The 16,423-nt window shown below is 36.0% G+C and overlaps 2 protein-coding genes across 4 annotated transcripts in view; both read right to left on the bottom strand.

The window, feature by feature from the left end:
* SLC15A2 (solute carrier family 15 member 2) overlaps positions 1–3,196 on the bottom strand; it is a 53,345-nt gene extending 50,149 nt beyond the window's left edge. The window contains exon 1 of one of the 3 annotated variants that reach the window (XM_055110343.2): positions 159–3,196. In XM_055110343.2, coding sequence (XP_054966318.1) covers positions 159–263 — 105 coding nt within the window. In that variant the 5' untranslated portion in view covers positions 264–3,196. The remainder of the gene's footprint in view (positions 1–158) is intronic. The other 2 variants (XM_034957174.3, XM_003825181.5) reach the window with 2 other exon arrangements.
* A 5,028-nt stretch (positions 3,197–8,224) lies between these two features.
* The window catches only part of EAF2 (ELL associated factor 2), a 51,479-nt gene continuing 43,280 nt past the window's right edge, over positions 8,225–16,423 (bottom strand). The window contains exon 6 of the mRNA XM_003825179.3: positions 8,225–8,409. Within this exon, the coding sequence (XP_003825227.2) occupies positions 8,363–8,409 (47 nt within the window). The 3' untranslated portion in view covers positions 8,225–8,362. The remainder of the gene's footprint in view (positions 8,410–16,423) is intronic.

Genomic DNA, 16,423 nt, shown 5'->3' with positions numbered 1-16,423 from the left:
AGCTTCTGTTTAGATTTGGTTTCAGGTGAATTCTAAATCCAAGAGAGAAGCATTTTAATACCCTAATACAGCTCAGCTGGAAGCTCCAGAGCCCAAGGAAGAGAGCCAAAAGAGGGAGGCCATTCCTCTCAGAGGCAGGATTGAATCTAAGGACTCACCGGAGATGGCTTCTTTGGAGGGCTAGGCGGTCGAGGTGGTACCTCTTCAATGGAGACAGGTGAAAAAAGAGTTTCCTTGGACTCATTTTTCTGGAAAGGATTCATGGCTGGCTCCTTACTCTCTCTCTCTCCTCAAGCATTTGGCTTTAGTAGGCAGTTAGGACAGCTGCCAGCCTACTCTGAAAAGAAGGACTGGGAGGGGGAGCTGGTGGCTTCAGCAACTGAGTTTAACTCTGTGGGTGTCAGCTTCAATAGCTTCCTGATCCAGAGCAAAGCAGGAAGCTATAGTTAAAAAGAATGTGTAAAAGTACAGCACAGCAAAGTGAAAACATGCCAAAGATTGAATGAAACAATGCTAGAGAATTGATTAGAAAATCTATGTTTAAGAAAGATTATCTTTGCAAAGGAGTAGAAGATAGTTAAGAACACAACACCTCGAGCACAGATTGAAAAACTGATTCCACGGTCAGGCGCGGTGGTTCACGCATATAATCCTAGCACTTTGGAAGGCCCAGGCAGGCGGATCGTTTTAGGTCAGGAATTCAAGACTAGCCTGGCCCACATGGTGAAACCCCGTCTCTACTAAAAATACAAAAAAAAAATTAGCTGGGTGTGGTGGCGGGCGCCTATAATCCCAGCTACTCAGGAGGCTAAGGCAAAAGAATCACTTGAACCTGGGAGGCGGAGGTTGCAGTGAGCTGAGATTGCACCATTGCACTCCAGCCTGGGCAACAAGAGCAAAACTCCATTTCCAAAAAAAAAAAAAAAGAAAAACTGATTTCAGGGTAACAATAGCTGTAATTTATTGAACATCTACTATTGAAAGGTTAATATATATGAATTACATCTATGTTGTATATCTATAACATATATATTTATTCTAATTCATCTTACTATCCCCATTTTATAGAAAGTAATGTTCCCAGAGGTTAAGAAATTTGTTCAAAGTACCTGTCCACTAAGTGGCAGATCTGGAATTTTCACTATGCCATGACAGCTGGGAAAAGTGGAGTTAGTGTCAGTCATTATTCAGGTATGGAGGTTACATAAATGGAATGTAGGAATGCAGAGGATTAAAATGCATTGGAGAAGGAAAGTCATCATAAAACTGAGTTTGGGAGATAAGAAAGATGGTGAGTTTTGGCTGGGTGCAGAGGCTCACTTGGGAGGCCAAGATGGGCTGATCACAGCTCAGGAGTTCAAGATTAGCCTGGCCAACATAGTGAAACCCCATCTCTACTAAAAATACAAAAATTAGCTGGGTGTGGTGGCATGCGCCTGTAGTCCCAGCTACTCAGGAGGCTGAGGCAGGAGAATCGTTTGAACCCAAGAGGCAGAGGTTGCAGTGAGCCGAGACCCCACCACTGCACTCCAGCCTGGGTGACGGAGCAAGACTTGAAAGAAAGAAAGAAAAGAAGGGAAAGAAAGGAAAGAAAGAAAGAAAAGAAGGGAAAGAAAGGAAAGAAAGAAAAGAAAAGAAAGGAAGGAAGGAAGGAAGGAGACTTTTGTTTTCAACATCATAAAAGTTCAGCTAGAAATAGCCTATAAGCAATTAAAGAGGTGGGGCTAAAGAAAATGAGAGAAAAGGATTGGTGATATACATTTGGGAACCATTGTTCTTCTTTGCTAAAGTCATTCCTTATATTTTCATTTTCTCACTTCAAGATTAATCTATTCTTTCATTTAATAAATAAAATTTAATTTGAACAAAAATTGTGAACCAGTTACTTTCTAGGTACTGTTGTGAACACCATTTTCCTTAATTATACATTTAGTCCTTATCAGAAGAGGAACAAGAACAAACATGATAATGCTAGGTGCATTTTATGCTGTGTTATTTTTGTCAAGCCAAAGAAGTAAAAGAATAAGAAAAGAGCGTGGTGCCCCTCTAGTTGTTTGTCAAAAGAAAAGGGAAAAGAAAGGCTAGAGAGCTATAAAAGAAATAAGAAAAATGAAGACTAAATCAACAAGGTCAGGCAACATCAGAATGAATTATTTTATTTGAAAATACAAGAGAGAAAACCTATAACTCTATCCCTCACAAAATTTTTACATTAACTATTCAAATAATTTATTGACAAATAGGGCCAGGATAAACTGTCTTTTCCTCTCTAAACTTTAACTCAGACTTTGACCATATCTTCTCAGCTTCTATTACACCCCTCATTTCTACTGTCTCCCACCAACCTTTACCCAAAGAAGAGTCCAGCTTCATTTCTGACTGTGGCATTAATAATTAAGCTATAGTTATTCTTTCAGGAAGCACTGCCATTTCTGACTTGGTTTGGTTAATGACTTTGGATGGAAAATAAATGGTCAGAAGTTACTAGTCAAGTTAACTAGCAGAGGCACAGATGCCTTGAAGATCCACTTATGTTGTGGCTTTCCTTGATCTGGCAGAGTAGATGGAATAGCACCTGTATGCAATGTACCAATTTATTTGTGCTGATAGGTATCCCAAATACTAAACTTTGGAGTATTGGCAGTGGTTTTCTGACACTCCTTTGTTTAGACAAAATTCTTCGTTTGATTATGGCAGTATAATGATAGTATTCACAGAATCGAATAATATCAGAGATGGAAGGAATCTTAATCTTGTCCTATGTGAGTGAAACTTCCCTGAGGATAAGAATCATTTTCCTTTGGAAATTCCAATTCAGTAGATCTCGGTAGGGATCTAAGAATCTTTGTTTTCAACGAGCACCTCTAGCAATTCTTACGCTAGGAATTTGGGAAACACTGGTCATAAATTCTCTCCTATTCTATTTCAGAGGAACTCAGAAGGGACAAAGCAAGGACTGGAACCCTAGGCTCCCAAGGCATAGTCTTGAGCCATTTATATAATATTAAGATGGCTCTTAAATCCTATTATTTTGCTAACATCAGATAGAAGGAGAAAGAGAAAAGATAAAAAGAAAGCACCTCCCAGACAGAAATGAGCACCAACTATTCTGAGACAAACAATAAAAGTGAAAGAATCTAAGTATCAGTGATGAGTAAAGAATATTTGTGTCCTTAGTGATTACAACACCAGAAAACATTTATTATGACATATGATAAAGTTTTAGTTATATATACATAAAAGTAGACTGCTGCTCTAAGTTAATAGAATCTAATATAGTCAGAGAGAAGAGGAAAATATGAAATTAAAAGGGAACATATATTTAACAAGTTCTCTAAATTAAAATACACAAGAATAAATTGTATCAAACATCAGTCCCAAAGAAATAGAAAAGGGAAATCTAAGGAATACATTTATATATTTATTTATATAAATAGATTTAGGAATAAATCTAACAAAAGACCTTCTAGACCTCAATATTAAAAACTATAAAATTTTACTGAAAGAAATTGAAGAAGATCTAAATAAATGGAAACATACCATGCTTATGAATTGGAAGGCTCATACTGTAAAGCTGTCAACATTTCTCAAAACATTCTACAGTTCTAAAACAAAATCCCAGCAGGTTTTGTGAGTATAGAAAATGACAAGCTGACTTTTTAAAGTCAACTTGGAAGTGCAAAGAGCCAAGGATAGCAAAGTCAATCTTAAAGAATAATGGTGGAGGATTGTATTACCCAATCTAAGACCTATTTTAAAGATAGTTATTATATCAGAGTGGAATTGACACAGATACATAGGGCAACCAATGAAACAACACAGAGTTCAGAAAATGATTCACACACATAATGTTTATAACAAAGATGATGCTGTAATACAGTGAAGGAAATGATGTTGATTTCAATAAATAAACACCATTTGAATATCCATACCCCCTAAATTATTTTGACCCTTATTTTACAACATACACAAAAATAATTTCTATATAGATTGCCTATCTAAATGTTAAAGTAAAAAAAAATGTCTTTAGAGGAAAACATAAGAGAACATCTTTATGATTGTGGAGTAAGTCAGCATTTCTTTTTTTTCTTTCTTTCTTTTTTTTTTTTTGAGACGGAGTCTCTGCTCTGTCGACCAGGCTGGAATGCAGTGGCATGATCTCATTGCAACCTCCACCTCCCGGGTTCAAGCTATTCTCCTGCCTCAGCCTCCTGAGTAGCTGGGATTACAGGCATGCACCACCACGCCTGGCTAATTTTTGTATTTTTAGTAGAGACGGGATTTCACCCTGTTGGTCAGGCTGGTCTCAAACTCCTGACCTCGTGATCAGCCCACCTCGGTCTCCCAAAGTGCTGGAATTACAGGCATGAGCCACTGTACCTGGCCAGCATTTCTTAAATAGATATAAAATATGGTAACCATGAAAGAAAAAAAAGATATGTTGGACAATACTAAAATTAAGAACTTTTGTTGACCACTCTGCAAATTGTCAAAAGACAATTTACAGAGGGGAAGAAAATATTTGTGTTACATATATCTGTCAAAGGATTTGTGTCCAGATTATATAAGTAACTGCATAAATCAATAACAAAAAGATTAATAGGTAAATGGAAAAATATTCTTTTGCCTGGGCGACAGAGCAGAGACTCCGTCTCAAAAAAAAAAAAAAAGAAAGAAAGAAAAATAGTCTCCACCTTTCTGGATGGAACTAATGTATTTCTTACATATATTGATTGATGTCTCATATCTCCCTAAAATGTAAAAAACCAAGCTATGTCCCAACCACCTTGGGCACAAGTCATCAGAACTTCCTGAGGCTGTGTCACCAGCTAGTCCTCAGCCTTGGTAAAACAAACTTTCTAAATTAACTGAGACTGCCGGGCCTGTAATCCCAGTACTTTGGGAGGCCGAGGGGGGAGGATCACTTGAGGTCAGCAGTTTGAGATCAGCTTGACCAACATGGTGAAACCTCATTTCTACTAAAAATACGAAAACTGGCCAGGCATGGTGGCCGGCGCCTGTAATCCCAGCTACTCTGGAGGCTGAGGCAGGAGAATCGCTTGAACTGGGGAGGCAGAGGTTGCAGTGAGCCGAGACCCCACCATTGCATTCCAGCCTGGGCGACAAGAGCGAAATTTTGTCTCAAATAAATAAATAAATTAATTAATTAACTAAGACGTGTCTCAAATTTTCAGGGTTCACAGTCTTTTTCTATTATAAGTAATACTGCAATAATAACATTGCACAGAAGTTAAATATATGTGTAGGATAAATTTCCAGAAGTGAGAATGCCGAGCCAAAATATATGCTTTTATAATTTTTGGAACTGCCTATTCATTTTCTTTGCCCATTTTTCTAGAGTCGTGTGTCCCCTTCTTTTAAATTTGTAAGGTCAATTTAAACATTATTGATATTAATGTTCTGCCATCCTCTATATTGCAATATTTTTCCTATTGATTTTATTTATGGACTTTTAAAATTAAATGTACTTGAAGTAAAATGCACAAATCTTAAGTGTACAGCTCTGTTAATTTTTATATATGTGTAACTCACACAAGCACTACCTAGATAATGTTAAAAAAATTTCTAGCACGTCAATGCCAAAAGTTCTTCAGAGATAATACCACTGCCTCCCTTCTGCCTCCCAGTCAAACCCTCCTCCCTCAAGGTCACTGTTCTACAAAATGGTACCCTGAGTGGCCAAAGACTGGACAAATATCATATCCAAACCACTTTGAGCCAACAAGACTTTGTCCTTTGCTAATGGATCTGTATGTGTAAGGGAATACATTCAAAGAACATGTTATTTTCAAGTCTTCCCAAGTTCTATTTTTCATCAGGCCCTTTTGCATTTACTATGCACATGCCTCAGGGTTGGTCAGGAGTGTGTGAATAGTTTAGGCCATCTCTAGTCTCTGCTGCACATGTACCCAGTCTCAGCCTGAAACATGATTGCCCCAACTAGGATTGCAGCCTCAGGGCCATAGGGTGAGTAAGCTCTTGGCCTTCTCTCCCTAGTCAGCATCCCAGAAGTCACTTTCACTTAAAATGTTTCTGGGCATGAGTGTCAACTACCCCTTCAAACTGAGTGAGTTTCCTTCAGGAGACAGAGAAGTTGCCAGTCCTGAAAATATTAGTTATCAATCTTTTCATAATATATTTTTATTATACTTTTTTTCCATTCTTGAGTTCCTAATTTTGATTCATCTCTTAATAAATTAGAAATTACTACAATAATTATTATAGGAATGGTATATGAATGATAGAATTCCTGAATTCTTATATGTCTAAGAATACCTTCTTACCAAACTATGGATGACATCTGATGAATACATAATTCATAGGTCACATTAATACCCTTGCACAGATGCAGCTTTATTACCTTTAGATTTTAGTCTTATAGAATAATTCAAAGTCCTTTGATTTTTGTTCTTTTGTAGCCAACTTACTTTTTCTGCTTGCATGCTTACATTACCATCAGTATTTTTTTTTTTTTTTTTTTTTTTGAGACAGAGTCTCACTCTGTCACCCAGGCTGGAGTGCAGTGGCGAGATCTCTGCTCACTGTAAGCTCCACCTCCTGAGTTCACGCCAGTCTCCTGCCTCAGCCTCCCGAGTAGCTGGGACTACAGGCGCCTGCTACCACACCCGGCTAATTTTTTTTTGTGTGTGTATTTTTAGTAGAGACAGGGTTTCACCATGTTAGCCAGGATGGTCTCGATCTCCTGACCTCATGATCCGCCCGCCTCGGCCTCCCAAAGTGCTGGGATTACAGGTATGAGCCACCACGCCCAGCCTACCATCAGTTTAATCAAACCATTCAGTACGGATCAAACCAAAAGTGTATATGTTTAGAATCACGTCAGGATCATCAGTTGTTTCTGGCAGAGAACCTTTTATCTGAGAACTTATCTAATCCACTAGCTCCCTACATTTTGGTATCTGAAAACACATCAAATAAGGAGATACAAAAGCATGGGAGATATTATTTCATTCTTCTCTCTCTGAGGTATTTATATATACCCTTGAGTGGTATAAAGAATGATATACTATGTATTCGATCCATAAAAAAAGGTCTTTAAGAATTTTTCACTTATGAAGGATATAATACGGAGGGGAAATGATGTACTGAAGATGTACTGTTCAGCTTGCCGGAAGTTTGAAAACATAATGCATGTTATACAGCCAGCTTTATCAGCTCATATCACCATGTAACCATTTCTGGTAGTGTTAACACCAAAAAGAAAACTCAGCATAACAACTTTCAGTAAAAACCATTATAATTACTATATTAAAATGATAAGCATTTTACTAGTCACTTTGAATTATGAGCTTGCTTATTAATTATGAGTTAAGTAATAAATAACATAGTTGTAGTTCTTGGCTAAGTATTGATAAATAAAATAGAAATAAAAATGAAGACAGATTAACTAAAGTTAGACTAGAAAGAGAAAAGGAGAAAGCAAGATTAAAATAAAAACTTATAAATTAAAAAAAAACTACACAAATTCCAAAGGTAAGAAATTGAATTTAAAAATTTTTCATTATTGACGAAACTTGGAAGCAACCAAGATGTCCTTCAGTAGTTGAGTTGATAAATGAACTGTGATACATTCAGACAATAGGAGAGTATTCAAACTTAAAAAAAAAATGGGCTATCAAACCATGAAAGACATGGAGGAAACTTAAATGCATATTATTAAGTGAAAGAAACTAATCTGAAAAGGTTATGTTCTGTATGATTCCAACTACATGACATTCTGGAAAATGCAAAACTATGGAGACAATAAGATTAGTAGTTGCTGGGGGTTAAAGGGAAAAGACGGATGAATAGGCAGAACAAAGGATTTTTAGGGCAGTGATACTATTCTGAATGTTACTAAAATGATGAATACACATTTGTCAAAAATCCATAGAATGCACAACATCAAGACTGAACCCTAATGTAAACTATGGACTTAGTGTAATAATGATCTATCAATGTAGGCTCATCTATTTTAACAAATGTGCCACTCTGGTGTGGGATATTGATAATGAGGAGAGAAGAAATAAGACCTTCTCAACTTTGTTATGAACCTAAAACTTCAACTTTGCTATGAACCTAAAACTGCTGTATTTAATTATATATATATAACTTCATGTATAATATATATTTATATATAAACTGTCTAAAAAAATAAATTTATATAAATAAACTGTCTAAAAAACAAATACATAACATCAACTGAAATTTCTGAATCAAATTTAATTTCTTTTCTCATCAAAAGTTAAGACATATTTCCCTCAGTCTTAGGAATTTTTATTGTTAATACAAAATAAATTATACATGCTGTATAAATTTTTATTTATAGCTAAATATTTCTTCAGTCATCACTGTCACTTCCTGATTCACTCAGCTGCAAATCATTTCCTAAAATAAGAAAGAAATAACAAAACTGTAGTAATTAAATATTTAATATTTATTTTTGCATAACATAAATTTTACACAAAATATAGCCCCCAAGCGTGATTCTGTTTACCTAGTATTTTGCTTATTCTGTAATTCAGTGACACAATTAGTAACTCAAATAATTAATACTGTGTGTAAAGAAAAAATATACCACCAAACTTCAGCAGTTTTAGTATTTCCTGGCATCTATTTTAGTCTTCTTTCACATATCCCCATCACTCTTTTTTTAATATCACTGATTTAATTAAATCGGGAAATGAGAAAAATGTAGTTTAGAAGATTAAACTATATCACTTTGAAGAGTGAAAAAAAATGTTATTTTTTTTACTTAAAATGGAGTCAAAATCATTAAATAATACATGTCAAGGATAATTCACCATTGATTCATTTTGTAATTCATCTATGTACTTACAGTCATGGAGCTTACAGTCCAGTAGGGGAGACAGACAGTAAACAAATAAACAAATATATAACATAATGCCAAGTAGGGATAAGTGCTATGGAAAAATGAAAATGGGTATGGAGATGGCAGTGGCAGGTGCTATTTTAAATAGGGTAGTTTTGAAGGCCTTTTTGAGGGGTGACATTTGAACAGAGATCCAAATATAGGAAGAAAGTCATAAAAAATGGAGAATGTGGAGGTGAAGTGACCAGGCCAAAAGAACAGAAGTGCAAATGCCCCAAGGCAGGAGCATATTTGTTGCATTCTCTGACTTGCAAGAAGGCCACTGTGGGTGGAATGGAATGAATAAGGAAGGTAACAGTAGTAAATGAGGTCAGAAAGATATCCAAAAGGTCATGGTGAAAACTTTGGATTTTGTTTGAAAATGTAATGAGAATTCATGAGAAAATTTTAAGCAGGCAACTAACTTAAAACCGGTTGTAGATCAGTAAATACGCCATAATGGTGTGGAAGAAACACAGAAACAAGAGAGCAGTTGTAAGTCTAATGCAGTCTCTCATGTAAGAAATAATGTTGGCTTTGACTCAGGTAGTCTGGGGGAGGTGAGGCTAAGTGGTCAGATTCATAATCTACTTTGAAGACAGAGTTTATAGGACTACTTAAAACATTGAATTTAGGGTACAAGAGAAAGAAGTGAAGAATGACCCCAAGGTTTTTGTTCTGAACAACTGGATAAATCATTTACTGAGTTATCATTTACTGAGATGAGAAACACCAGAGGAACATGGTTGTAGAAGAAAAATCACAAGTTCAATTTTCATGTGGTAAATTTGAGATACCTAGTAAATACCCAAATATATATGGTACTGGCAGTTGGATATACAAGTCTGGAGCTAAAGGTAGAGGCTGGAGCTAGAAATAAAGATTTGAGAGTCATTGATCGTAGAGGTTTATCTGAAGCAAACAGACTAAATGAAATCACTTAGGTAGTAAATTACAATGGTTAGAAAAATTCTTGTATTTTTTAACTAATCCGCAATCAAAAAAGCTGGCATGTTTTGAAATCAATACCTAATTTAAGAAGAATAGTTTTTAGGCCACGTATAAATTATAAGATGTTTCAGTCTTTCGCATGAACTGCAGAACTGATAACATCATTTGATAAAGAAATCTGCGAGGCCGGGCATGCAGTGGCTCACGCCTGTAATCCCAGCACTTTGGGAGGCTGAGGCAGGCGGATCATGAGGTCAAGAGATTGAGACCATCCTGGCCAACATGGTGAAACCCCGTCTCTACTAAAAATACAAAATTAGCTGGGCATGGTGGCACATGCCTGTAGTCCCAGCTACTCGGGAGGTTGAGGCAGGAGAATCACTTGAACCTAGGAGGTGGAGGTTGCAGTAAGCCGAGATCACGCCACTGCACTCCAGCCTGGCGACAGAGTGAAACTCCATCTCAAAAAAATAAATAAATAAATAAATAAATAAGAAAATCTGCCAAAACTTCTTCTGTGCATCTGGTTCTCATGACCATCTCATCACTTTCATTTCTTTTTTTTTTTTTTTTTTGAGATGGAGTTTCATTCTTGTCACCCAGGCTAGAGCACAGTGGCACTATCTCAGCTCACTGCACCCTCTGCCTCCCTGGTTCAAGTGATTCTCCTGCCTCAGCCTCCCGAGTAGCTGGGATTACAGGCATGCGCCACCATGCCTGGCTAATTTTTTTGTATTTTTAGTAGAGTCGGGGTTTCACCATGTTGGCCAGGCTGGTCTCGAACTCCTGACCTCAGGTGAATCACCTGCCTTGGCCTCCCAAAGTGCTGAAATTACAGGCATGAGCCACCTTGCCTGATGCATTTCATAATTTTCAAGGATTAAGTTTCCACTTATAAAACTATTATATGACATAAGAATGTTATATGATGCCTGTAATATGAGTTTTTCAAGTGACACAAACCCAAACGTACTCAGAGTTCCATTTTGCCTTTATAGACTTTATGCTGTCAAGGTTAGGAAATATTCAGTCAAGTTTTGAAGATAGAAGATTAGCCTTTGATTATGAGTTGCTTAGTAAAGAAAATATGTTTTCAATCACAGCTGTAATTATGTCTCAGAAAAAGAGAGTTTACCCATAAAAATATATTCAGGCATTTAAATCAATAGTTATCACTGAGAGTAGTACTGCCCCCCAGGGGATGATACAGAAATTTACATGAGGGGTTGCTTGTCCTGTTGGCTGTAGATTGCTAATAGCATTTAGTGGGAGGGGAGTTTAGGAATGCTAAATGTCTTGCAATGGACGAACCAGTCTTGCACAATAAAGAACTCTTCTACATTCTGTGAAATTTTTGAAAGTCTGGTGGAATATGTACTTGGAAGATCTGTTTATAAATTTAAAACCAGAGCTGAAATACATTTTCATAAATTCCAAGTATTGTTTTGCACATATTTAATTGAAACTTACAAGTATGCAGCTATCATGTAAACTGAAGATGATTTTGTTTTGTATTTTTTAAAAACTTTTCAAAAATTTTCTTTTAAAAATAGTTTGGGGCAACACATTAGTAACATCAATGCTGCTCATTGTATTTGGAGCAGCAATACAGCATAACAACAGTTGTCTGTATAGGCAGCTGTAGACGCAATTTTTTAATATATATGCATATACTTTTCTAGTCCTTATTTCTACAGGTTAAATAAAAAGAAAAATTGTTGATAATATGAGTTGAATGTTGTTTTGTTTTTCTTAAATCCAAACCTATGCATTAAAAGTAACTGCAAAAACATGGTTACTTCATTGTATCTTCTGATATAGCTATTCTTTAACATTTACAAAGTTAGAACACATATTATTATAAATTTGTTTTTCTTTTGCCTTTATATTAAATTAAATTAATGCTTTTCAAAGATGTATGTGCACAGATTATATTAAGCTATGAAATTCATTTCAAAATAGTAAAGGAGAATTAAAAATATCTGTTACAAAAGGGGGTGTTGGGTCTCATAAAGCTGAGCAATGGGATGATTGCAGTAATGGTCAGAGATGGTTTATTTCATTAGGAAACTCCTAGTTTAGATACATCAGGAAAAGAAATTTCACTATTTTTACTTAAAAAAAAAAAACAACCACCTCCCAAGTGGTTATTACTGATAGACCAAAACACTACGGACTTTACTTTCGCATATATCTTTTGCATCTAGTAATCTTTCCAAATGATTTTATTAGTTCTATCGTTTGCTGATTCTTTTGGATTTCCTATGTAGATAATTTACATTCCTACAAATTAAGAGTATTTTATTTCTTGTTTCCAATTCTTATATTTCTTTTACTTGTTTTATTGTATTTGCTAGCAAATTCAATAGAGTGCTCAACAGAAATAACATTAGTCCTCTTTGTCTTGTTCCTGAATTTAACGGGAATGCTCCTAAAGTCTATTAGTATGATGTTTGTAGGAGTTCTGTTTTTTGGTAATTAACTTTTATAAAGCTAAGAAAATCCTATTATATTCATCCTTTGGTAAATGTTTTTATTTATTTTACTTTTTTTTTTTTTTTTTTTTGAGACAGAGTCTCACTCTGTCCCTCAGGCTGGAGTGCAGTGACATGATCTCAGCTTACTGTAACCTCCACCTCCTGGGTTTGAGCAATTCTCATGCCTCAGCCTCCTGAGTAGCTGGGATTATGGGTGTGTACCAGCATGCCTGGCTAATTTTTGTATTTTTAGTAGAGACAGGGTTTCATCATGTTGCTCAGGCTGGTCTCGAACTCCTGGCCTCAAGAGACCCACCTGCCTCGTCCTCCCAAAGTGCTGGGATTACAAGTGTGAACTACCATGCCCAGCCTCAAGTACATGTTTTCAAATTAATAAATACTGAATTTTGTCAAGTTATTCATTTGTTGAAATGATCATATGGGTTTACTTCTATAATCTGTTAATGTGGTGAATTAGATTGATACCATTTCATATGTTTAACATTTCTTACATTTCTGTGATGACCCTTATTTGGTTGTGATTTGGTAAATTATACTTTTTCTACAAAACCATCCATTCCTATGTCAAATTTACTGGAATAAATTTTTTAATAAAATTATAATTAAGGCTGGGTGCATTGGCTCACACCTGCAATCACGGCACTTTGGGAGACTGAGGTGGGTGGATTGCCTGAGCTCAGGAGTTCGAGACCAGCCTGGGCAACACAATGAAACCCCATCTCTACTAAAATACAAAAAAATTAGCCGGGTGTGGCAGCATGCGCCTGTAGTCCCAGCTACTTGGGAGGCTGAGGCAGAAGAATTGCTTGAACCTGGGAGGCAGAGGTTGCAGTGAGTTGAGATTGTGCCACTGGACTCCAGCCTGGGCAACAGAGTAAGACTCTGTCTCCAAAAAATAATAATAATTTTTAAAAAATAACCAATTGGAAAACCTAATGATAATTGATAAATTTGTGGACATATATCACCTACCAAGATTGAACCAAGAAAAAATAGAAAACATGAACAGGTCAAGTACAAGTAATAAGACTGAATCAGTAATAAAAAGTCTCCCATCAAAAAAAAGTTCAGGACCTGATGGCTTCAATACTGAATTCTACCAAACATTTAAAGAATAAATACCAATTCTTCTCAAATTCTTCCAGAAAACTGAAGAAGTGAGAATTCTTCCAAACTCATTCTATGAGGCCAGCTTTACCCTGATACTGAAACCAGACAAGGACACAACTATAGGTCAATGTCTCTGATGCAAATACATGCAAAAATCCTCAACAAACAGTAGCAAACCAAATCCAACAGCACATTAAAAGGATCATTCACCATGATAAGTGGGATTTATCCCAGAGATGTAAGAATGGTTCAACATACCCAAATCAATAAATGTGAAATATCACACCAACATAATGAAGGACAAAAACCATATGATTATCTCAATAGATGCGGAAAAGCATTCGATAAAATTCAACATCGCTTTATGATAAAAAACCCTCAACAAACTAGATCTAGAAGGAGTGTACCTCGACATAATAAAGGCCATATAAGAGAAACCCACAGTTAACATTATACTAAATGGGGAAAAGCCGAAAGCTTTTCTTCTAGGAGCTGGAACAATATAAGGATGCGCACTCTCACCATTCTTATTAAACACAGCACTGGAAGTCCTAGCCAGAGCAAAGAAACAAGAGAGAAAAATAAAGGGTATCCAAATTGCAAAGGAGGAAGTCAAACTGTCCCTGTTTGCAGATGACAAAATCTTATAAAGAGAAAACCCTAAAAGCTCCACAAAAAACTCAGGATTGATAAACAATTTCAGTAAAGTTGCAAGATACAAAAATCAACATACAAAAATTATTGGCATTTCTATAAACCAACAAGAAGAAATCAAGAAAGCAGCATTCCCATTTACAATAGCTACACACACACACACACACACACACACACACACACCCCAAAACACTAAGGTGCAGGACAGTGACTCATGCCTGTATTCTCAGTGCTTTAGGAGGCCAAGGAAGGAGGACTGCCTGGGGCCAGGAGTTCAAGACCAGCTTGCACAACACAGTGAGACCCAGTCGCTATTAAAAAAAAAAAAAAAATTAGCTGGCATGGTGGTGCACACCTATAGTCCCAGCAACTTGGGAGCCTGGGGAGGGAAGATCACTTGAGCCTAGGAGTTCAAGGCTGCAGTGAGCTGTAATCATGCCATTACCTTTCAGCCTGGGCAACGGAGCAAGACCCTGTCTTTAATTAAAAAACAAAACAAAACAACAACAACAGCAACAAACCTAGGAATAAATTTAACCAAGAAGGTGAAAGAGCTTCACAAGGAAGACTATAAAACACAGATTAAAGAAATGGAAGTGGTCACAAAAAATGGAAAGACATGCCATATTCAAAGATTCAAAGAATTGTAATGTGAAAATAACAATACTACAAAAAGCAATCTACAGATCCAATGCAATACCTATCAAAATACCAAAGACATTCTTCACAGATACAAAAAAAACATAAGCTTCATATAGAACCACAGATGATGCCAAATAGCCAAAGCAACCCTGAACAAAAAGAACAAAGCTGGAGGCACCACACTACCTAAGAAAACAGCATGGTATTGGCATAAAAATAGACACACAGACCAATGGAACAGAATAGAGAACTCAGAGATAAATCCACATATTTATAGTCAATTGATTTTTCACAAAGTCACCAAGAACATTCTGTGGGGGAAAGGACAGTCTCTTCAATAAATGGTGCTGAGAAACTGGTTATCCTTAAAAAAAAAAAAGAAAGAAAGAAAGAAAAGAAAAGAAAAAAGGAACTAGACCCCCATTTCTCACTATAAACAAAAATAAAATCAAAATGGATTAAAGACTCAATTCTAAGACCTGAAACTGTGAAACTACTAGAATAAAACACTGGGGAAACATTCTAAGAGATTCATCTGGGCCATGATTTTTTTGTATGTAAGACCTGAAAACACTGACAACAAAAGTAAAAGTAGACAAGTGGGATCACATCAAACTAAAAAGCTTCTGCACAACAAAAGAAACAATCAATGGAGTAAAGAGACAATCTACAGAAGGGGAGAAAATATTTGCAAATTATCCATCCAACAAGGGATTAAAAACCAGAATATATAGAAATTCAAACAACTCAATGGCCAAAGAACCCCCATATAATACCAATTAAAAATGCACAAATAATCTGAATAGATTTTTCTCAAAAGAAGACATTTAAAATCAATAATTTTAAAAAATGCCCACAGGCATATGAAAAAATACTCATCATCACTATTAGGGAAATGCATATCAAAAGCATAATGAGACATCATCCCACCCCAGTTAAAATGGCTATTATTGAAAAGACAAAAATAACATGCTGACAAGGACACAAAGGGAATGCTTGTGGGAATGTAAATTAGTACAGGCACTATGGAGAACAGTATTGAGGGTCCTCAAAAAACTATATAGATCTACTATATGCTCCAGCAATCTCACTGCTAGGTATATATCCAAAAGAAAGGAACTCAGTATATCAAAGTGATATCTGCAAGCCTATGTTTATTACAGCATTATTCACAAGAGCCAAAATATGGAATCAACCTAAGTGTCCATTAATGGATTAATAAATAATTAATATACATAGAATGCTATTCAGACATAAAAAGGAATGGAATCTTGTCATTGGCAGCAGTATGAATGGAACTGGAAGTCATTATGTTAAGTGAAATAAGCCAGGCACAGAAAGAAAAATATCATATGGTTTCACTCACATGTGAGAGTTAATAAAGTCTATCTCATGGAGATAGAGAGTAGAATGATGGTTACCAGAGGCTCGGAAAGGTGAAGACAAGGATAAACAGAGGTTGGTTAGTGGGTACAAAACTACAGTTAAATAAATTTAATAAGTTCTAGTGTTCAATAGCACAATAGGATGACTATAGTTAACAACAATTTATTGTATATTTCAAAATAGCTAAAAGAGAAGATTTGAAATGTTCTTAACCCCCCAAAAAGGACAAATGTTTGAGGTAATGTATATCCTAATTATCCAGACTTGATCACTACACATTGTATGCTGG

The sequence above is a fragment of the Pan paniscus genome, chromosome 2, assembly GCF_029289425.2.
Source record: "Pan paniscus chromosome 2, NHGRI_mPanPan1-v2.0_pri, whole genome shotgun sequence".
NCBI lineage: Eukaryota > Metazoa > Chordata > Mammalia > Primates > Hominidae > Pan > Pan paniscus.
Note: the sequence above shows the minus strand (reverse complement) of the source record. Positions and strands in the feature narration are given on the sequence as shown.